Below are 22,430 nucleotides of genomic sequence, written 5' to 3' on the forward strand. Positions count from 1 at the left end.
TTATGCTTATTATGAAAAGTAAGGAATGAATGGATTTGGCCAGGTTGCTTCAAAACTTGTCTCCTCTTTTCCAGTTTCCCTTTGGCAGACGCTTGCCGTGTGATATCTATTGGCACGGGGTATCGTTCCATGATAATGATATATTCTCAGGTCAAGTCAACAAGTTTCCAGGTACTATACTTCTGTTTCTAGTTTAAACAAATGCTTTAAAGCCATGTTTATTTGAACTGTTTCTGTGGTGTACTATTGAAATATGAATTGCCTGCCATAATCAGCTGATAGGATTTTTAGCATATTACTGGGTTTGGTAGGTGATTTCTGCTTAGGGGGTAAGAATATCCTCATGGGTGTTTCAGATGTTTTGTGAACTGAAATTATTTTGCAGAGCAAGTGTTTTTTGATGAAAAGAGTACTGCCTATATGAGAATTCAGGAAAATAAGTGTGTTAGGCTATAATTTAAGTGTGCAATTATTATATGTTATCTAGCATTGATAACAGTGCTGTATCTTGATTTAAAATGGAGAGAATCTCTTTTGTCCTCTAGCCAGTCTCAGGGAGAAGCTCAAACAGAATTTCTCAAATGGATTTTTTAATATTGAGGATTTCATGTCAGCCCTCATCTTATGATGCCTCTTCTATTTTTTTCAAGCTCCCTTTTTTTCTCATTTAATCCCTGTTGAGATCTCTCTAAATAAGAGCTTAGGTATTGATTTATCTAAGCCCTTTACTTCAGATTTGTTGCTGCTATTAGTATGCTGTGAGAATAAGAACCCTCAGATATTGAACTTTATGCTTTATTTACCCTGACTTTCTCCTGTCTGTGGGAAGTTCACATTCAAGTATTGAACGGTGTAGCTTTCTGATGGTTTAAATCTCTGTTAGAATAATGTTACCCACTCTGCATTCTGGCTTCTAGGTGGTAGACAAGTGACCTACATAGCAGTCAAAACCAGAGTCCTTTAGAATTAGACCTGATTCCCAGGAACATTGTGTTAACTTGATGTTGGGTTTTACTAAAGCCCTTCTCTTGAAGAAGAGATCTTGGTACTTCTCTTAATTACTTGTGGGAGATTCAGTGAATCTGAAAAGCTTGCTTCTCAGCCTTAGAAAGCTTTCTGTAAAAATAGCTTCTTAGTCATGTTCTTGATGGAAAAGACTTCAGCAGATGTATTCTCTGTCCCTTTCTGTCCTCTTTAACTTTGGAACCTCCTGGCCAAAATCACCCAGGCTTGGCAGATGTTTGCAGTCACTGCAGACTGCTGAGTCCTGGGAGGTTTTGTGGAAACTGCTGACTGCGTAGCAAAAAAGCCCACAGGTGATGTTCTCACTGAGAAAACTCTAGCATGAGCTGAGCTGTGGAAAGCATATAAGCAGCACAGAAGTAACCCTGAATGCCCTGACCTCAGGAAAAGCTCCTACCAGAGCTCACATGGATCTGGAAATGTCGTGATCCAAGCATGAGATTGAAAGCTGCAGGAAAGCAGCTACGTTTGGCTGCTCACGTAATAACCTGGTTGTCCTGACAGGGTCACTTAAATGAATGCAAAGTAAAGACAAAGTGGGTGATTATATTTAAATGACATTTTTCACCTGCTCCTGGAACAATAACAGGCTGGGGAAATAAGTCTGGGTTATGGCAAAGATGGTGATTGTTGTTTGAGTGATTGTTTCCCTCTGTTATTCTGAGCTGTGGTTTTGGCAATGGGTGTTTTCAGATCGGATGCAGTATGAAACCCAGCAGGGGGATGCTGCAAATATTTGATCACTTGCTAAGTTTTATAATGTCTCAGCTTTATTGCAAGCAATGACTAGAGTGCCTACCAGTAGGGTGAGTAGTGTTTTACCAGTCTACATTTAGGATGAGATGTCAGTGTGGATTTTTCATCAGTTTGGGGCACTGTCTGCTCTTTCCCCAGGCATGACAGAGATGGTGCGGAAAATCACCCTGAGCCGGGCAGTGCGAACCATGCAAGATCTCTTTCCTCTTGAGTATGACTTCTATCCTCGGTCCTGGATTCTGCCAGAAGAACTTCCCCTCTTTGTGGCTGAGGTAGATTACTTTTACTCTCACAACAGTGTAACTTAGTGGATGTTGTTGCCATGTCCTTTCTTACCTTTTCTTTATGCCTCCCAGCTTATTTACAATCACACTTGGGTGATGTGGGGCTCATGGCTTTTAATGTCACTGAGATCAAACAGGAGTGTGGCCAGCAGGTTAAGCTATTGCTTTGTTTGAATGTTCAGAACATAATAAGATGCCAGTCATTTTCAGGTTGTGGTTTGTTTGGTTTGGTTTTTAAAAAGGATGATTTGGAGGCACATTTGGTTCTATTATTGCAAATAGTTTTTTTTAAATACTGCATTTGGTTTAACCCTATCAGAGGTTCTCCTGCCCCTCTCTTCTGCCCTGGGGAGGCCACATTTGTGTGTGTCCAATTCTGGGCTCCTCAGTTCAAGAAGAACTTCAGGGAACTGCTGGAAGGAGTCCAGCACAGAGCCACAAAGATGCTGAAGGGAATGGGACATCTCCTTTATGAGGAAAGGCTGAGGGGGCTGGGGCTCTTCAGCTTGGAGAAGATGAGACTGGGGGGTGACCTCATTCACGTTTCTAAAGGTGTGAAGGGTGAGTATCAGGAGGGTGGAGCCAGGCTCTGCTCAGTGATGTCCAATGATAGGACAAAGGGCAGCTGGTGCAAGCTTGGAGCAGAGGAGGTTCTATGTGAATGTTGGGAAAAACTTTTTGACTGTGGGGGTGACGGAGCCCTGGAGCAGACTACCCAGAGAGGTTGTGGAGTCTCCTTCTCTGGAGACATTCAAAAGCCACCAAGGTGATCCTGCGCTGGCAGGGGAGTTGACTAGATGATCTTCATAGGTCCTTTCCAACCCCTAATATTCTGTGATTCTTGTATTCTACAGTGTCCTCTGCTTGGAAAAGCAAGAGAAAAAGCTAAAGACTTTAACAGCCTTCTACACTGTGTGTCACTTTTTTGATAACTACCATATCCACAATCCAATTAAATCCATGAACAGCTTTTACTATATACTGTTAAGTATACTGGGCTGCTAGCATGGCACTGCTAGTAACAATAAAAACAAGTAAAATCCCAAGGGGTCTTCAGGTGTACTGCTTTAGATCCAAGACCAGTTTGTAAAAGGAGTGTAAATTACCCAATCAGTTTGGCAGTGACAGGTAAAGAAGTGCAAATAACTTGGAAATGAACTTGCAGAATGTCTTGGGAACTGTGTCCTTCTTGGTTACTGGGCACTGATGGAGCAGCAGGGAGCAGTGTGTGGCCTGTTCACCAGGATACAGGCTCAGAGCTGCACGCTGTCAGCAGGTGGCACTGTGAATAAATACTTTGGTTGAACAGCTACTGGAGTGAAAACGATCCCAGTTTTTGTTCCAAGAATAACAGATGTCCACTAACACACTCCTAGGAGTTTCCTTTGCATATGTTCTTCCATCTGTGTTTGAGAAAAGCATAGTTCTTGTTATCAAACATTATATTTTATGTTGTAAGAGTTTATGTTCTACTTAACATGAGTTTGCAATGTAACCCCTCCAAAATGAGAAGTACAAACCACAAAAAAACTTCCAAATCCACTGTGAACCATAAATGGTTCACAACACTTTTCAAAGGATGGTTCACAAGTTCTCAGTATGAGCTCTCTAGTCTTTCTTGTTGTTTATTTGTTCATGTGTGGTTTTGTTTGCTTTACAGACAAGGGACTCTAAGGCTGCTGAAAATGTCAGCTCTCTGAGGTTGTTTTCAGCTCATTCACAAACAAGTACAATGCAGCCTCCGTGTTAGGCATACCCCTGTAGGAACTGGCATCCACTTGCATGTGTGAATGCCATATGTGCATTCATCTGAGCAAAGGATGATCTAGCCAACTCTGGTACTTCTGGAAGTAAAGCTGTATTGTCAGGGGCTGCAACTACTAAGTCCATAGCTTTAGATGTGTCATGCTGAAACTCATACTGCTGTACCTTCGCTGTTATCAGTGCTGAAGTCCTTTAGGACGTAGTTAATTACCAAAGGTCACAAGTTCTGTGTCAGTGAGAGGGATGGTCTTTGTAGTATAGAGTTCTGACACAAAGGGCTGGACTGAGAAATGAACACCTGAGAGATTTTGTCTGTAATAGAAATGATTCCTGAAAGGAAGCTCCTTGAGATTTTAAATCTCCCTGCCCCCTCCTGAAGCACTACACACTGCAAAACAATTTCTCTCTCAAATACTCTTATTGTGCATCACTTCGGTAGACATGATTGTGAAGTGTTGTCATCCAGTTGTGTCAATAACTAAATCAAATGCTGACAGCCTTTCCTACTTGCCTCTATACATAACTCAAGGTAGAAAGCACTACAGCTAAGCTTGTTAATCTTCCATGCTTTAAAAAACAATAATTGATGAGAAAGCTTCACTCTTGTTGTGGATGAGCTTCATAATGGGAAAAGCCAACAAAATGGTAGTTCTCAGTGTCATTTTTATTTACATGAAACAGTGCTGGGCATTTTTAACAAGGGCTTTAAAGTTAAATTTAACACATAAATAAATAGATAGCTCTTTTCAATATGCACCTCTTGTTTTACCTTCTAAAACATTCTGTACTACCATGGCACCAGAAGCTGATGCAAATCTCTCAGATGTAATGGTAATCTCCCCTTCACTAACAGGGAAGAATCTGTTGGAATCTGTGTGATAAGAACTTATTTCTTACAGGAAATTCATAGTTCTGAAAAGTAACTAGCTTGGGATTCAAACCAGGGCCTTGATTGCTCTCATACTACTTTCTTGGTGTTGTCTGAGAGGATGATGAATAGCCCTGGTGTGATTAATTTTTAATAAGAATCTAATTTGGACTGTCTAATTTCCAGCACAGCATATTTTTGGTGGTTTAATCAGGTTTTCAGCTTTTGGATCCCTCTTAGGCATAGGCATGAATATTGTAGACTTTGTGCTGTCAAATCTTATAGCCCATTCTATGCATTTTTTCCAGAACATTGCATTCATCCAGCCTCTGCTGCCTCATGAAAGGCAAACCTGCAACTGGGTCAGATTTTTACACCATTAGACATCAGCCTTTCCTTTTGCTGTTGACTGTACACAGTTAAGATGTTTTAAAACATAATTTCCTTCTGTCAAGCTGAGTACATGGAAATATCTCATTTCATCTGAATTAATTTCCCTACATGACTGAATTGTCTAAGTCTGGACAAGCCTCCTCATAATGACAACTAGAAAAAATGTAGTTGAAGGGATTGTGGAGAATTTGAAGGTGACAGGAATTTCCTTGAAGACCACAACCCACCTGCTTTCTTCAAGACATTCTGCTGAAAACCAGTCTGAGTCTAGATTACTGTTCCCCCTTGCCCCACCATTCTATGTTCATGCACTATGTGCAAGTTTTGATGGCCTAAATGATGCTGTAGAAGGTGTGGGTATGATTCAAGTAAAAAATGGAGTAGAAAATGATAGAGAAAATGATTTCCAGTTAAATGGAAGAAGATAAGGATGATATCCATGAGACCAATGGTTGCTAAAATGCAGAAGCAGGTTGCTGTTGCATCTTTAGCAGCAGTTGCTGGAAAACCTTTTTTTTTGGAAAGGTGCTGCTGTAGCAGAGCAGAAGTAGCCTGAGGCGTGAACAACAGGCAGGGGAATGGGAGACAGATTGCCTTGGCTGGTTTCATAGAGGTTCTTTCTTACTTTCTGGCTTAGCAGACAATGCCTGGCACTTTGTACATACAACTAGAGTCAAGGTAGGGTTTGCTTAGACATGGAGGTTGAAAATCAACCAAGTAATCTCTCTGAGATGCTGACTTTTAACTACAGTGAACCAGAGAAACTCCTCTACTATGCAAAGTAATGTCATGTCAGGAGAAGATTATTCTTCAGTGGTAAAAAGACTAGGGCATAAATCCTGCTTTGCACATCTAGGTCTGCTGATCTACTTGGACTTATTTATCCACACACAGTTTATGTAAGCTAGATCTTGATTGTGGCGTTTTATCCCTCAAAGTGACCTATTTTGAAGAAGGATCTTTCACTGAGTTAGTGTGATGCTTGTCCATGAGAAAAATCATATTCTAAATAATTAATCTTGATTTTCTGCTGCAGTTAGTAGGAAGGCTTTCAGCAGTGTGATTCCCAGTGCAGTAAATGACTGGTCTTCAGGCTTTGGGAACCTCATTGCTAGCAGGCTGTGCCTCCTGTCCGGATCAGCAGCCTGATGTAGTCACCACAGAGGCTGCTGTCCAAAAGTCAGGATGATCTGACTGGTACTCAGCCTTTTCCTGTGTGCTAATTAGTCGTCTTTTGTTCTGTGGTGCTAAGGCTGATGACAAGTGATTGTTTTTGTCTTTGTTAGCTTGTATCCTCAGGTTTCTTAAAGCTAGTGTCCAGTTGTTACTGGTGAGCCACAGGCCTGTGCAGAACTCCATTCAGCACATGTCTGGCCGAATGGAGAGAACTGCAGCTGCTATTTGGTGCCACAAAACGTGTGAAGGCAAGAAAGGAGTGATCTGTACTCTGACATCCCTCCACTTTGAAAGGAAGAGATTTTAAATGCCTCTTTCTTTTGAATTCCGTGAGTAGCTGTAAAATGTCATCCTGCATCCTGCATTTTCTTTAGCTGCATTCTTTGTTAGGGCTCCCCGTGCCAGTGCTGTAAGGAGTTTCATGGGCATCTATTCATTAAACCTGGGGTTTGTAGCTGCATTCTGATAAATTACAATTTGTGCTCTAACAATTTCTATCCTCCTAAATATTTGTGGCTGCAGTGCTACTGTGTTTACACCCATTGAGGCTTTATCTGCACGCAGAAAACAGCAATAGAGCTGGGTGAGCTCCACAGGCTTCCTCACTGGGGTGCCCTGTTTCTTTACCAGAAACTTAAAGAGCTGCCTGAAAGAGTAGTGCAGCAGTTCATTTTCCACTGCTTGCTTAGTCCTTGACCTCTAAATCAGTTGCCAATTAATACCACTTCCCTTGGGTTTTCTTTTTATCCTTGGTACGTGTGGGTTGGATTCCTGCCTTCATACTCCACTTCCCAAACAGGCTGTGATAGCGGGGAGCACCACTGGTGCTCAGGGGATTTGGAGAAGTGGCAGCACGTCCTAAGCCAGGCCATACTTCAGGTAGCTGCTTTTTTTTTCCCCTCCTACACTTCTGAAGGCTGAGAAATGTTAACTCACTGACTTAAACAGGCTCATCTGCTTTCCTTGCTGTGTGTTGTAAAATATGCCATATTTTATGAATAGTTTTAAAAATTCATCTAAGATAACTCTAAATCCTTCCTGATTTCCTTCCTTTCTTTTTCAATTTCACTTCTACTAATTGAGGCATCCAAATCTCTGCAGTTTCTACTTTTGCTATCCAAGTAATAAATAAACTACAATTTGTTTAGGCTGTGGGAGATAAGATGGTAACATGAAAGAGCTGATATTCAGCAGACATGTCAGGCCCTTACAGTGACCTAGTTACTCTCTTCCTGATTATTTGTTGTTGTCCTCAAATGAAATGCCTTAAAGCTTGCAAAGTTTTGGTTTGTTTCTTGGGAATGTGAGCTTTATAGGGAATTTAGATGGTTTAGATGGTTACTCTGTTATCCATTGTTAAAAGATTCCCTGATTATATTGAGTTTTTCTCTTCTGTTTAAGAGAGAGGTTGGAGTGACTGTGTACTGTTTACAAGAGTACAAGAATCCAGTGGTTAGCCATTGGTGCCATGTTTTAAGTCTGACTCACTGTATCCAAACATTCCCTGCTAAATTAATGTATCAGTTTAACACATGCAAAGGCTAAACCAACCTTATTGCGATATCTGTACTTTGGACAGTCAGCTATTAACAGTATGTTCCGGCTGGGATTAGCTGAATTTCTCACAGATAAAAACTGATTCTTTAGGAAAGAAAAAAGGACATTTAATTTTAAAAAGTTATGATTTTTTTTTCTTTGTATAGCTTTGTTAGAACCAAAACCTCCAAAGGTATTTATTGTTGCTTCCAGGAAGCTAGTTTTTTAGAGGGCTGTTGTCTCCTAGGGTGCCAAGCTCTGTTTATGGCCCAGAAATGAAGCTGCTGATGTCACTGTGTAGAAATGACAGTGGGACTAGGCAAATAGTTCAGATTCATACATTCATAGAATGGTTTGGGTTGGAAGGGACCTTAAAGATCATCTAGTTCCAACCCCTCTGCAGTGGGCAGGGACACCTTCCACTAGCCCAGGTTGCTCAAGGCCTCATCCAACCCGGCCTTGAACACCTTCAGGAAGGAGGCATTCACAACCTGTTCCAGTGTCTCACCACCCTTACTGGAAAGAATTCCTTCCTAATCTCCAGCCTAAATCTCCCTTACTCAAGCTTCAATCCATTCCTTGTGGAATGTTCTCCCAGGAACCCTTAGATCACAAAAACCTAGAGTGAAGAAACGGGCACCTTCAATAAAGCTCTGAATGATTGAGTGCCCTGCCTTTTGCATATGAGACAGTTGAGTTTTAGAACTTTTTCCCCCCTTTTTTTGTTCTTTCTGTGTGAGAATATAGACATGTCTCTATAATCCTCTCATTCTCTGTAATTTGCTTCTGTATTTCACCTTAGTAAGGCCACATCTGGGATTCTGTAGGACAGTTAAATTCTGACAAACCACGGACACTTCCCCAACACTCTAGTTACAGTTTCTATTTGTGATAAGCCATTACCCAGATATGCCCCAAGAATCTAGGGCACAGTGTGGAAAAAGCCTCAAGATATGGGTATAATGGCTTGTATTGTTCTCATGGATATCTACAAAGCACTGAATACACAAGAATTGAGGTCCAGACTTCTGTAAACAATACAGAAATAGGTCATACAGTCCTGCAGCAACATTCTTACCAAGTATTAGAGTTGACTTTAACAGAGATCTTTCATGGCAAGGCAAGGCAAACAATGGGAACAAATTGATACTGAAAGGTAATGGTTTGCAAACCTTTGGGTTTTTGTGTGTGTTGTGGGGTTTTTTACTTTTATTAATATTTCATTCAATCATAGAATCATAGGCTGTTTCTGTGCCTTGATCTTTAAACACATGCCCACAGAATGCTAGGTGTGAAAACTACTTGCTTGCTATTTCCATTCTAGTGGGGGAATCTCCCATCCCCCCATACACAGTAAAATCAATTGTCAACATGTATCTTTTGGAAATAAACCCAAATGTTTGCCAGCAGGAGCAGGGAGGTCATTCTGCCCCTGTGCACTGCACTGGTTAGGCCGCACCTCGAGTATTGTGTCCAGTTCTGGGCCCCTCAATTTAGGAAGGAGGTTGACTTGCTGGAACGAGTCCAGAGAAGGGCAACCAAGTTGGTGAGGGGTTTGGAACACAAGCCCTATGAGGAAAGACTGAGGGAGCTGGAGTTGCTCAGCCTGGAGAAGAGGAGACTCAGGGGTGACCTTATCACTCTCTACAACTACCTGAAGGGAGGTTGTAGACAGGCAGAGGTTGGTCTCTTCTCCCAGGCAGCCAGTACCAGAACAAGAGGACACAGTCTCAGGCTGCGCCAGGGGAGGTTCAGGTTGGATGTCAGGAAGAAGTTCTATACAGAAAGAGTGATTGCCCATTGGAATGGGCTGCCCAGGGAGGTGGTGGAGTCGCCGTCATTGGAGGTGTTCAGGAGGAGACTTGATGGGGTGCTTGGTGCCATGGGTTAGCTGTTTGGGTGGGTTGGATTGGTTGATGGGTTGGACACGATGATCTTGAAGGTCTCTTCCAACCTGGTTTGGTTTATTCTAAATAAAGGTTTATTCTAAATAAATGATTCTATTAGTTTAATGTGTTAGCAGGAGCTGACAGAACTTTTAAAGAAGTCTGCAAACTGGAAGCATTTCCCTGTGGAAAAAGTGAAGTGTCTTGTGTAGTGACTTTACTAAGCCTTTTTGCATAACAAAATCCATGATGCTAGGAGGTGGTGATGGTGTTGGCTGTTTGGGAGGCTGTGCACTGGAAGAGAGCCCTGTGTTTGGGAGGCTGTGCACTAGAGAGCTGTGTTGGGAGCCCTGTGTTTCACACTGAACAGCACAGCAGCAGTGAGCGTCTGGACACAGACTGAACATCTGCACTAGCTCAAGGAAACAACAGGCCAGGCACGGAGTGCTTTGTAGATTCATCCAAATGTTTTCATCTGGTACCAAACACAGTCAGGTTCTCCACCAGCTTTTCTCCTTTTCCTGTTTTCGTGCTGGGTACATCTAAAGAAAGGTTCTGAATTGCCATGTGTTATGAACAGGGCTTCCTAATACAAATTAAAGCCACTGAGAAGAGTTCTTGAAATTGTGGTACAGTTTTCTTTATTGTAGATTGAAGAGTAGTAATTGCATGTCAGGCCTGAGGGGAATGCTGGTATATTTTACAAAACCCTTCATTTTGGGGAATAGTGGGAAGTAGCAACTGAAGCATGAGCTCTTGTGCTTTATTTAGCAAGTTTGTGGCATTTGCTTAGAATAGAATAGAATTAACAAGGTTGGAAAAGACCTTCGAGATCATCAAGTCCAACCTGTTGCCCAACACTATCTAATTAACTAAACCATGGCACCAAACACCCCATCCAGTCTCTTCTTAAACACCTCCAGTACTTAATATTTGTACATGGATTCGTGTTCCCTAGTTTTATTAACAGAGTGTCTGATTGTGAAAAATATTCAGTGGTGGAAAAGATACTCTCAGTGCCAGAGTTTTGCTTCATTTTCCTTCTTCTGGTGCTCTTCATCTATGTCTATACCCCTATAAGAAAGGTGCCTTTCCTTAGCTTAGTGATTATCTTTGTTAGTAGTTGTTCAAGATGCAGCACGAAAGTTTAACTTTGCAGTTTCATACACATTAGTGAGTAATAAAATGGATCTCATGAGCTATACAGCATTTCAGTCTGCAAATTAGTGCCTATGATTATAAAGTTCCTGAACCCATTTAAACAGCAGCTTGTTAAATAAAATGACCTTTTATCTCTCCTACTAATTCCTTACTCATGCATTTTTTTTTTGCATATCTTTGTGCTTGTCAGCACTGTTTATCTTCTACCTTTTTTTGGTGTTTACTACTACAATGATGTCATCATGTTATTTTTATTGGTTTGTGTTTACGACAGCAATTTGTTGGTTTTCCTAATACCAGCCTTGCTTCCCCTCCCCATTTAGTGTCTTTCAGTGTAATTCTTTTCTTCCTAGGTTCGTATGATGAAAGACAGTGATCCATCCTGGAAGCCCACTTTTATTGTGAAACCTGATGGAGGGTGCCAGGGGGATGGAATCTACCTCATTAAAGACCCAAGTGACATCAGGCTGACAGGAAGCATCCAGAGCCGGCCAGCTGTAGTCCAGGAATATATTTGCAAACCACTGCTTGTTGACAAACTGAAATTTGATATTCGTCTGTATGTCTTACTGAAATCTTTAGAACCCTTGGAGATTTATATAGCCAAAGATGGACTTTCTAGGTTTTGTACAGAGCCCTATCAAGAACCCACTCTCAAAAATTTGCACCAGGTTTTTATGCACTTAACCAACTATTCACTAAATATCCACAGTGGGAATTTCATCCATTCTGACAGTGTGAACACTGGCAGCAAGAGGACTTTTTCAAGCATTCTCTGCAGACTGTCTTCCAGAGGAGCTGATGTCAAAAAACTGTGGTCAGATATCATTTCACTGGTCATTAAAACAATTATTGCACTGACACCAGAACTGAAAGTTTACTATCAGTCCGACATACCAGCAGGAAAGCCTGGGCCAACTTGCTTCCAGGTAGGTTGGGATTTCTGCCAGGAGTGCAGTTATTTCTGAGCATGGATTAGTTTTCTGGATGTTTAATTCCTTTTCTGAATACTTTAGTTACGTTGCTGGTCACTGCTTGGGGGTGGTGCATGCACTGAGTACCTGAGCTCAGAGCTTAGGTTCTCCTCACAAAGCTGTCTCCTGATGTATGTTACTACTAGCCAGAAACATAGATGGAGAATTTTCAGTGGCTGGCAATGGTTAGTAGCAATATTCTCTCCAATTTCCATCTTCTAGAAGCTGTAACTATGAAGCTTTGCAGCTTGCTAATGCAGCTATGGTGATGATAACTTTTAAGACCCACGTAGCATAGGTACTAAGAATCTTTGACAGTTGGAGTATTTAGAGATGGAGGTAGTGTGACAGCAGCCATTAGTATTGAAGCCAAAAGGTTTCAGTAATTGCTCAGCAATATAGCACATTTCTCAGCTATTTCTCTTGTCCCTCCTGAATGTTGACATTTGAATGACCACTGCATTCCCTAGGAGAACTGAAGTAACACATTTCTTCTTGTGCACAGATTTTAGGGTTTGATATTCTCCTGATGAAAAACTTGAAGCCCATGTTACTAGAAGTAAATGCAAACCCCAGCATGAGAATAGAACATGAGCAAGAGGTGAGACCTCTCAATATAATAGCAATATTGGAATGAAATTGTTTAGGTTTGGTTTTCAGGTCTTTTTTCCTTGTTTGAAAGATGAAAGCTGTCTGCTAATATGAAACCTGCAAGGTGCTCTGTAATTTTCTGCTTTGAAATCATTGCTAATCTTGTACACTGGAAATGTGACTTATTGGAATTGTGAAAGCTCTCCATCATCTTTGTCATAAATACATTTACTCATCATCCCCTGCAGCTGGCTTAATTGTGTTTGGGGGATTGCTAATAATTTTCTTTGTGTTTATATACATGATATAAATGGTAATGTTGACAACAATCCTTTTTTAATATTTCAATTTGCTGGAGAACCTTGCCAAAAATTGTTGTAATAACCACCCTGCAAATGTTAGAGTATTTGTGTATCCTTTAGGAAGCACTTTGTGAGCTATCACTGCGTATTTAAAATATATATGACGGGCATGAAGCTTGAGCAAATGTGGAATAAATAATCCTCAGCTTTAATTTTATCCTTTTATAATTGAAAGCTCTCTCCTGGAGTATTTGAAAATGTCCCAAGCCCTGTTGATGAGGAAGTGAAAGTAGCTGTTATCAGAGACACTCTTCGTCTGGTGGACCCTCAGAAAAAAAAGAGGAAAGATACCCAGTAAGTGTCTTGATTGATTTGCTTTTTGCCTCAGTGCCTTGCAGTAATTGTAAAAGTGAAGTTTTTTCTCCCAGTTATGTCAGTTTATCCAGGACAATGACCTCCCAGCTGTGTCTGTCACTCCTCTCACATCCACAGTAGTATCACAGTATAACTAAGGTTGGAAGAGACCTCGAGGATCATTGAGTCCAACCTGTCAACACAGACCCCATGACTAGACCATGGCACCAAGTGCCACGTCCAATCCCCTCTTGAACGCCTCCAGGGACGGTGACTCCACCACCTCCCTGGGCAGCACATTCCAATGACGAACGACTCGGTGAAGACCTTTCTCCTCACCTCGAGCCTAAACCTCCCCTGGCACAGCTTGAGACTGTGTCCCCTTGTTCTGGTGCTGGTTGCCTAGGAGAAGAGACCAACCCCTTCCCGGCTACAACCCCCTTTCAGGTAGTTGTAGAGGGCAATGAGGTCACCCCAGAGCCTCCTCCAGGCTAAACAATCCCAGCTCTCTAAGCCTCTCCTCACAGGGCTGTGCTCAAGGCCTCTCACCAGCCTTGTTGCCCTTCTCTGGACACATTCAAGTGTCTCAATGTCCTTCTTAAACTGAAGGGCCCAGAACTGGACACAATACTCAAGGTGCAACCTAACCAATGCAGAGTACAGGGGCACAATGACTTCCCTGCTCCTGCTGGCCACACTATTCCTAATGCAGACCAGGATGCCATTGGCCCTCTTGGCCACCTGGGCACACTGCTGGCTCATATTCAGGCAGCTGTCGATCAGCACCCCCAGGTCCCTCTCTGTTTGGGAGCTCTCCAGCCACTCCGACCCCAGTCTATAGCTCTGCATGGGATTGCCATAGCCAAAGTGCAGCACTCAGCACTTGGACTTGTTAAATGCCATCCCATTGGACTCTGCCCATCTGTCCGGTTGGTCGAGGTCCCTCTGCAGAGCCTTTCTACCCTCTAACTCTTTCAGAGGAGATTGTGGGATATTAATTGGTGGCATGGTACAGAGTGAAAGGACCCATGCAATTACTCTGGTTCAAACAACTGAAAAGTTTCTCAAACTGATAGTAAATGAAGCATTATCAGTTCCCCTGCAATATCTTACTTTTACTTCAGAACTGGTGCAAACAATTTGGTAACTCAGATTTATTTATTTATACTTGGAGGCCTTTTTTTAAATTCAAAACAGTCATGAGATGTAAATTTGAGCATTAATTTGCTTGCAAGTCACAAATTACTCTGAATTAGTCACCCCATTGGAGCTGAAAAGTATGAATATTGTCTTCAGAAATTGCTTCCTTGATCTGTGGTAATAAACATAGTTAAATCTATGATCTATCAATGAGAGGAACTGACTGAAGCAGCTTGCACAGAAATGCTTTTGGAAGAATCATGCTGAGAGAAAGAATATCTCCTATTTTGTCCCTAGAAATTCTTGCTTTTAGGCCTGCCCCCATACTAGCGTATTGATTTTGTTCTTGGCACTTAGTGGCAACCTTAAATATGTTATTCATGTTCTATAATGATTTCAAGGGTGAATTTGTTGTCCTTTTGTAGACAGTCTCATGAACAAGACACAACTGATAATACTTCCAAGTTCTGTATTACTGTAATATTATTATAAGATCAAACTACTCTTTCAGAGACAGTGCCACATGTAGAGGTTGCTGTGGTCAAGGTACAGAACGTCCTGCAAAGCAATCTGTACTGTGTGTTGCCTGTACTTAACCTTCACCCTTAAGATTACTTCAGTGCATGAAGCTGGAAAAAAGATCATTTTTAACCTGTAATTATGTAACTAGTCGTGGCTTTTTTTAATGCTGAAGTTATGTCAGGCATTCATTAACTACATATTAGATAAGGAAAAAATTTGTAATGAGAAACAAATTTGTGGGGAATGCCAGTGTGTGTGGAACATTCCTTCAGCTGAGGATTCTTCTCTGATGTATTTTGAGTATGAAGTAATTTATAACAGGATTAGTCGGTGATGAGATAAACCATTGGCTCTTCCAAGCAAGGACACATCAGAGAGGCAGCCTAATCTGGTTAACAGAACATCTTGTTGATGAATATCTGTATGTCTTCACCATGAGTCAATCCTGTTTCTTACTGCAAAGGGCAATATACTGGTAACTTTTTTTGTGTGGATATAGAGGAACTTGTGTGACAGCTGCCCACGTGCAGCTGAGATTTACCCCTTCTACTCCCAGGTACTTTTTACTGATCTGGGCATGGTGCATGGAAATTCTTGAGAGAGACAAGATCTTACTGTAAGCATCAGGTAAAGACCTCACCCTGATTACTTCTGGAGATTTACATCAAAGTAAAAGCATCTGAGAGAGGACCAGAGCAGCAGTTGCTTTTGCTATCTCTTTGCTAGCAGAGGCTTTGCAGTGCTTGTGTTTTGTGTCCTGCAGAGGTTTTGCAGTGCTTTTGTTTTGTGTCCTGTCTCTTGCTCATTTTGGTGCATTTCAGCCAGTTCTAATGTGGACTCCCAGGTTCCCTCTCCAAACACTGCAGAGAAATGGCATCATTCCTCTGCAGGACAAAGGTAATCACTAAATAATTGAAGATAGAAAGCCAGAGAATTGTTTACCTATTACCATTGTAATACTTTTGCTAGTCTAATTGCATCTGGCAGCAGGGATAGCAAAATTTGGCCTATTAGTAGAAAAAAATATCTGTAAAAGTTCCTGTTCTCTGACCAGTAGCAAACATTGTAGCCTCTACCTTTGATGCTAATTGAGTAATGGACATTAAGTAAAGTTTTAATGATACATATAACACTGAGTTTGAAAACACAGGGGAAATACTGAGAAATCTGAGCTGCATCTCAGGTAAACATTCTGCTGTGGAGATGGATTTGATTTCCCTCTAATTGCCTCCCAAATTAAAATAAATGAAGCATCTAAATGGAAGTGAGTTTTAGAAGTCATCCTGAAGTACTTAATTATCAGGAAAGATTAATAGCTCAATTTAATTTTTTTTCTCAGTTCAATTTTCCTCATCTTTATGGAGTTTTGATTATTTTTTTGTCTCCTTCCTTTCATGTGAAATAAAAGTTAAGTTGAATAGGATCACTTTATTTTTCCAACACAGTTCCAGTCTTAACATGTACCAATCACTAGCAATTATCCTGACACTGCCAATTATTAGTCATTGAAAATCCACAGTGATACAAGTTCAGCTGAATGGACTTAAATATACTTAGAGGCTGTTGTTCCACACTGTGATCTTTTCTGAGTTTCAAAGATTTATCCAGGTAATTTAAATACTGCTTAATAATTTTGCATGTAATCTGTTCAAACAGAAACTTTAGGTGCATACAAATGCTTCTTTATTTTTTTTTTATCACCATTGAGGAAAACCTCATTTTCCAACAGGAGAGGAAATCTCTTCTATTGTAGAGATGAAGGAAGGCTTTGTGTTACTATGTGATGCAAAGAGCATGAGGAATTAAAATAGAATGAAAGGTGACACAGGCACATGTGAGCTTTTTGGAAGCATGAGCAGGGGGTACTGCACAGCACCTGCTTTTCCCTGATGCTATGGAACTGAGGGCAGTAGGTATCTCTTTAGAAAGGTTAATGCCCTGCTTTGCTGCATTAATTTCTTTGCTGCTTCCAAATTCCTCTGCATTAGTACAATTGTAGCGAAAGTCTGATGACAGCAGAGTTTGCAAAGTAACTTAATAGAGAGCTTTGGAGCCAGGTGGAACGGAACGGAACGGAACGGAACGGAATGGAATAGAATAGAATAGAATAGGACTAGACCAGACCAGACCAGGTTGAAAGAGACCTTCAAGATCATCGTGTCCAACCTATCATCCAACACCACCTAATCAACTAAACCATGCAACCAAACACCCTATCAAGTCTCCTCCTGAAGACCTCCAGTGATGGTGACTCCACCACCTCCCCAGGCAGCCCATTCCAATGGGCAGTCACTCTCTCTGTGTAAAACTTCCTCCTAACCTCCACATTAACCTCCCCTGGCGCAGCCTGAGACTGTGTTCTCTTGTTCTGATGCTGGTTGCCTGGGAGAAGAGACCAACCTCTACCTGTCTACAACCTCCCTCACTGTTCTGCAGGGTGAAGATGCCTGGCAATGGCTCGGAGCTCTGGAGAATCTGAATGCCACTCTGCAGGTTACTTTGTTATATAGCTGCTTTCAAGCCACTCTGTAACTCAGAGTAGCCTGAGTAGCCCTTTCTGAAATTAAAGGCAGCAGCTAATCAGCTCCATCTTGTCTGCTTTGGTTTGCTGTTTTGCTGCTCTTTAAAAAAGATATATTAAAAAAATCCATCTTAAAATGCATGGCTATAAAAAAGAGAGTTTCTGCTTTATTTATTTCTTTATTTATCCCTATTGGACCTTTGCAGGAGCTAAAATGTGCAGAAAGCCCTTGTTAACCATGACTTTGGTCCCTAGACTAGTTCTCTTTTACTTGGGCATTCCTAATTTAGAACTCAAGTTTAATTCATAATTAAGAAATTAAAGCTTTTAATAAAATAATGTGGAAGATTCTAACTGTTTGCTTTTGTTTGTGTGGCAGTACTGTTGTCATGGAATTTAAGGCTTGAGTAGGTCATTGCAATCATCCAGGCTGATGGCATGCTGGAACAAACACAATCATTTGTGGCTGAGCTGTTTTCTTGGAAAGATGGAATTTTAAACTCCTTTGTAAATCCATTAAATATTATCAGACAAAGCTTACTTTCTTCTAGCAGCACTACAGAGTGAACTCAGGGGGTAGAGATGGCCAGCAGTCTTGATTTGTGTTCTGAACAATCTGTCACTGCTAATTTCAGAGTTACTGTGCTGTTTTTTCCAGCTTGCTTTTATTTCTGTTTTTTTTTTAGCAATAGTAGCTGGTTTGAATTTATCACAGTATCACAGTGTCACAGTATCACAAAGGTTGGAAGAGACCTCAAAGGTCATTGAGTCCAACCTGTCACCGCAGACCTCATGACTAAACCATGGCACCAAGTGCCACGTTCAGTCCCCTCTTGAACACCTCCATGGATGGTGACTCCACCACCTCCCTGGGCAGCACATTCCAATGGCTAACAGCTCTCTCTGTGAAGAACTTCCTCCTCACCTCGAGCCTAAACTTCTCCTGGTGCAGCTTGAGACTGTGTCCCCTGATGTTTGCTCTCCTCTGGGCAGACAAATTTAACAAGGGTATGGGGTCTCTGCAGTACTACAGGACAAGTCCCATTTGAATGCCACCACCATAGGATGACAGGTTGGACTGAGTTGGAAGCGACCTTCAAACATCATCTAGTCCAAACCCCCCTACAATAAGCAGGGATATCTCTAACTAGATCAGGCTGTTCAGAGCCTTGTCCCACCAGACCTTGGATGTTTCCAGGGATGGGGCATCTACTTATTCTTTAGGCAGCATGTTTCTTTATTTCACCATCCTCACTGTAAAAAACATCTAACCTAGATCTACCCTGTTTAGTTTAAAAGCATTACCCCTTGTCCTGTCACAACGGGCCTTGCTAAAAACACTATCCCCATCTTTCTTACAGGGCCCCTTTAGGCACTGAAAGGCACAAATAAGATCTCCCTGGAGCCTTCCCTTCTCCAGGTTGAACAATCCCAACTCCCTCAGTTTGTCCTGACAGCCTGCCCAATCCTCTGATCATTTTTGTGGCCCTCCTGTGGACCCAGTCCAATAGGTCCGTGTCTTAGCACACAAGGGAACCCAGTCCATACCACTGGGGAACCCAGTCCCTTTATGCTCTAGTGAAGGCCTTCAGTACCAAATTAGCCAGCTTGTCACTGTGCAGTCCAGAGGGAGCTTTCCTCCTCGAGTGAGAAATCTAATGTATGAAAAGGTGGGGAAATGTAGGGTGGTTTACTTAGCATTTTCAAAGCATGGAGCAGAGGAGGGGTGGCACATGTCACTTTGGAGGAGTGGGAAAGGATCACTGTGTGTGTTTCTATTCAAGTCTGAAATAGGCAAAGTGGTTAGAAAGCTTGGCTGTGGCTGAATTAGAGTGATGTAGTAGTTATGTAGTATGTATGTAGTTATGTAGTAGTGTAAGGTAAAGGGCTGCGCTGGTCTCCACAATGTTTCCACCATGGATCTTGTGTAAGTCCAGTATTAAATTCGTTCTGGATTTACTTCTTGCAGCAGAGGCTCTGTTCGCAGCCTACTGAAGGTGGGAGAAGCCTGCAGCTAAAGGAAATGTGCACAATTAAATGAATGGTCTAATGACACCTAACAGTTAAAGTAAATCAACGTTACTTATGTAAACAGCAGTTTAATTAAGATAATCACTGATGCAAATCATTGTTGATATTGTGACTCCCAACAGAAAATCCATTCCGAAAGGCTTCACAAACTTCGACTATTTTGTTACCTAATTTTGCATCTTTATGGTAGTCAAATGGTTTGGTTTCAGTGTTTGTTCAATTATTGACAATTTATTCTTTTTTAAAATGGCACTGGATTTGAGGAGCAAAAAAAGGAACCTCAGTCTTGTACTTGTATTTAGGGTGTTAGATGTCAGCTGTTTGACTGGTGGTGTAATCGCAAGTCACGAGTATCATTTGGAGCGTTTATATCCTCTCATCCATGCTAATGACCTGCTTTCCTGTCCTGTCAAAAATATTTGTGCCTTGCTTTATTAATGCTAATTAATCTGGTGAGAATAAAAGACTTCTTTATGGTTTTGTTGCTGTTTATTCTGTGTGTGATCTCTTGCATTTACACGCCTGGCTTCTTAGCAGATCTCAAGACAGAAAAGAAGCATGTTATTGTTTTGACAAAGAAAGGACAGTGTTGTGACGTGCTTTGCCAGTAGAATTATGAGTTGCTCATGAAATGAAATGTGCTTTTTGCTTGCTGGAGCCCCTTAGGTTGTCAAATTACTTATTCATCATGGACAGAAGAAAGAATTGAAACACTTTGGAATTGAAATAGAATTTAATTTTTGGCCATTACAAAAGCAATCAATTCATTATGCCCACCAAACCGAGTGCTTTAGTTTTATTGCCTGTTTCAGCTTTGCTGTTTCCTTGCTTATTTCTCTTTTCTTGGGTGCTATTCTCTGTACATGCCACTTGATTTCAATTCAGCCTTGACATTTTATTTGTGATGTTCTGATTATTTTTTTCTTCTTTTTTCTTTTTTGAGCTATGTCAGGTGCAATTCTCCTTGCTGGATGCTGTGGCTCTAGCATATGTCAAATATGATTAACAAATTTTCTGAGCAGGAGGAACCCCAATGTGGTCTCTCTCAAATTTTTTGCAAGATCAGCATGCAAACACTGCCTAATGTCACTCTCTTCAGAGGGCACCCTCTAAATATTAATGCATGTCAGTTTGACTTTCTGTCTTTCAGTGTTATGTAGTTAAGAAGAAATTCCAGTCAGGATTTTGGAGAAGTTAGAACAAAAAAGATCTTCTTGCACAAAACAAGGTGGTTCGTTGATTCTGCTGGGGGGAATGCACATTTTTCTCACTTTGAATGATTTCTTTCTCTGATATAGGACAAAATGAATAATTTCTAGGAGGAGAAGATGTGATCTGTATTAAAAGCAAACCATTTCTGGTCATTCTACTAATGTACTTTCTGCTTTAAATGTAACTTAGGTTGAAGTGGCAACTTGTTTAGGAGATGTCTCCTGCTAGTGATGGAGTGGTCTCACCTTGTCCACTAAATGCAAGAGGACTGTGGGTCTCTTCACTTAAACAAGCCTTTCAGTGATGTTTCTCTTTTGTGTGTTTCAAGGACGTTTTCCAATTCCTAATGCTATTATTAGTTTCTTCTTATTGAGCTGAGGAGGAATTTTGTAACCTCCTTCTTTAAGGAAATAAAAAGTCAGGAAGTCACCTGTGCAGCTCTGTTCCATTTATTTTCCTGATTTTTTTCAATTCAATTTCCTAACCTCCCCTGATGTTTGTGTCATGTTTAATGGAAGTATGAAAATACACTGTGCAAAGATGTCTCAAGAGTTTGATTCCCCTAGATTTTGGTGATGATAACGTCATTCTTGCCATTGATAACCGTGTTTATCTCACTATACACATATTCTAAGGTTATGATTGTGTGACAGGAGTGGTTTAAGAGGGTCAGAAGCTCAGTGCACAAACATATGGAGAGGCTGATAGGGAGAACAGTGGTGTTGCAGCTATCACTGATCATAAAATAATGATTGTTTCTCAGTGATGTTGTAATGTATCTTGAGTTCCGCTCCTGTGAGTAGCTGTATTGTGTTCCACAGGGATTCATTGCTCAGGCTTGTCAGTGCTTTTTTGCATTAGATGGGATGACTCCAGTGCTTATAAAAGCAAGCATGTAATAAACCTAGCTAGAGCAGTATCACTGTTTTGGTTCCCATTTGCTAATTGATTTTATGAGCTGGCAGCCAGGGCTTTAGGTTGATTCCTGTATCCTTTTGCTATCACTTGGCAGTCTGGTCAGGTTTTCAGCTCTTCAAATGTTTCTCAAGCACCACATCTTCATTCCAAGCCTTATTTCTGCCTGAGAGTATATAAATTCATATATGTGGCTTTCTTGAGACTGATCTTTCTACTCTGGTTTATTTTGGAGGCTGAGACATTTTTTTTTTCCTCCATCAGTCAAAACGACCCAGGATTCATATTCAGGATCATTCTGCCAAAGCCCTTTGAAAGCACATTGAATTAGACCCTTTCTCTTTCCTTGAGGGCTTTTTGGTTTATTCCTTCATCAGGCAATCTGCCAGCTTCAGTATCAATTCTTGTCTGTTACATTAGCCCATGTGGCTTTTGATGAGTTGGACATGTGAAGGGAGACTTTTAAACATGATGTTTGTTGTCAATGTTACTTCAGTTCAGGTTAGTGAAATGTTAACTTTATTTTTCTGTAGTTGGAGAGTATTTATTTCTACTGCTATTTCTCATCCTGCTCAAGAAGAACTAGCCTCAACTACTCTGATCAGTTTTGTGAAGCAAATGTTACAGGTGCCTTGATCTTAGCTCCCTGTTCTCACTTTCCAATTATTTGTCTGCTTCATCCTTAGGAGCTTTTAACCTTTCTCCTATTGATTAGGACAGGCCCTGTTGGAATTACAAAGTGAGATGTTCTTCCATGAAAGGAAGGGGAAGAGCTGGTAGTGCTTAACTCAGGATAGTTCTACATTGGTTTTAAGAGCCAGTTAAAAGAAAGCACCACAGGAGTTTTTACTGCAACAGGAAAAAACCTCACTGGTTACAGAACAGTCAAATAATTTGAATGTGCTGTGGCAACAGTCCTAATGTAGAAAAGGAAATACAATCGACTCATAGAAAAGAGGTCAGATATTTTTGTTCATGTGTGGCTCTCCTGCCTAATCTGAAATGTTATAATTGACTAAAA

The 22,430-nt window shown here is 41.1% G+C and overlaps 1 protein-coding gene across 2 annotated transcripts in view; it reads left to right on the forward strand.

The window, feature by feature from the left end:
• The window catches only part of TTLL11 (tubulin tyrosine ligase like 11), a 59,275-nt gene that overhangs the window by 6,897 nt on the left and 29,948 nt on the right, over positions 1-22,430 (forward strand). For both annotated transcript variants that reach the window (XM_068155822.1, XM_068155823.1), the window contains exons 2-6: positions 75-171; positions 1,918-2,051; positions 11,201-11,776; positions 12,327-12,422; positions 12,950-13,068. In XM_068155822.1, the coding sequence (XP_068011923.1) occupies positions 75-171; positions 1,918-2,051; positions 11,201-11,776; positions 12,327-12,422; positions 12,950-13,068 (1,022 nt within the window). The remainder of the gene's footprint in view (positions 1-74; positions 172-1,917; positions 2,052-11,200; positions 11,777-12,326; positions 12,423-12,949; positions 13,069-22,430) is intronic.

The sequence above is a fragment of the Melanerpes formicivorus genome, unplaced genomic scaffold (genome assembly GCF_026170545.1).
Source record: "Melanerpes formicivorus ecotype bairdi unplaced genomic scaffold, bMelFor1.0.p_v2 SCAF_33, whole genome shotgun sequence".
Taxonomy (NCBI): domain Eukaryota; kingdom Metazoa; phylum Chordata; class Aves; order Piciformes; family Picidae; genus Melanerpes; species Melanerpes formicivorus.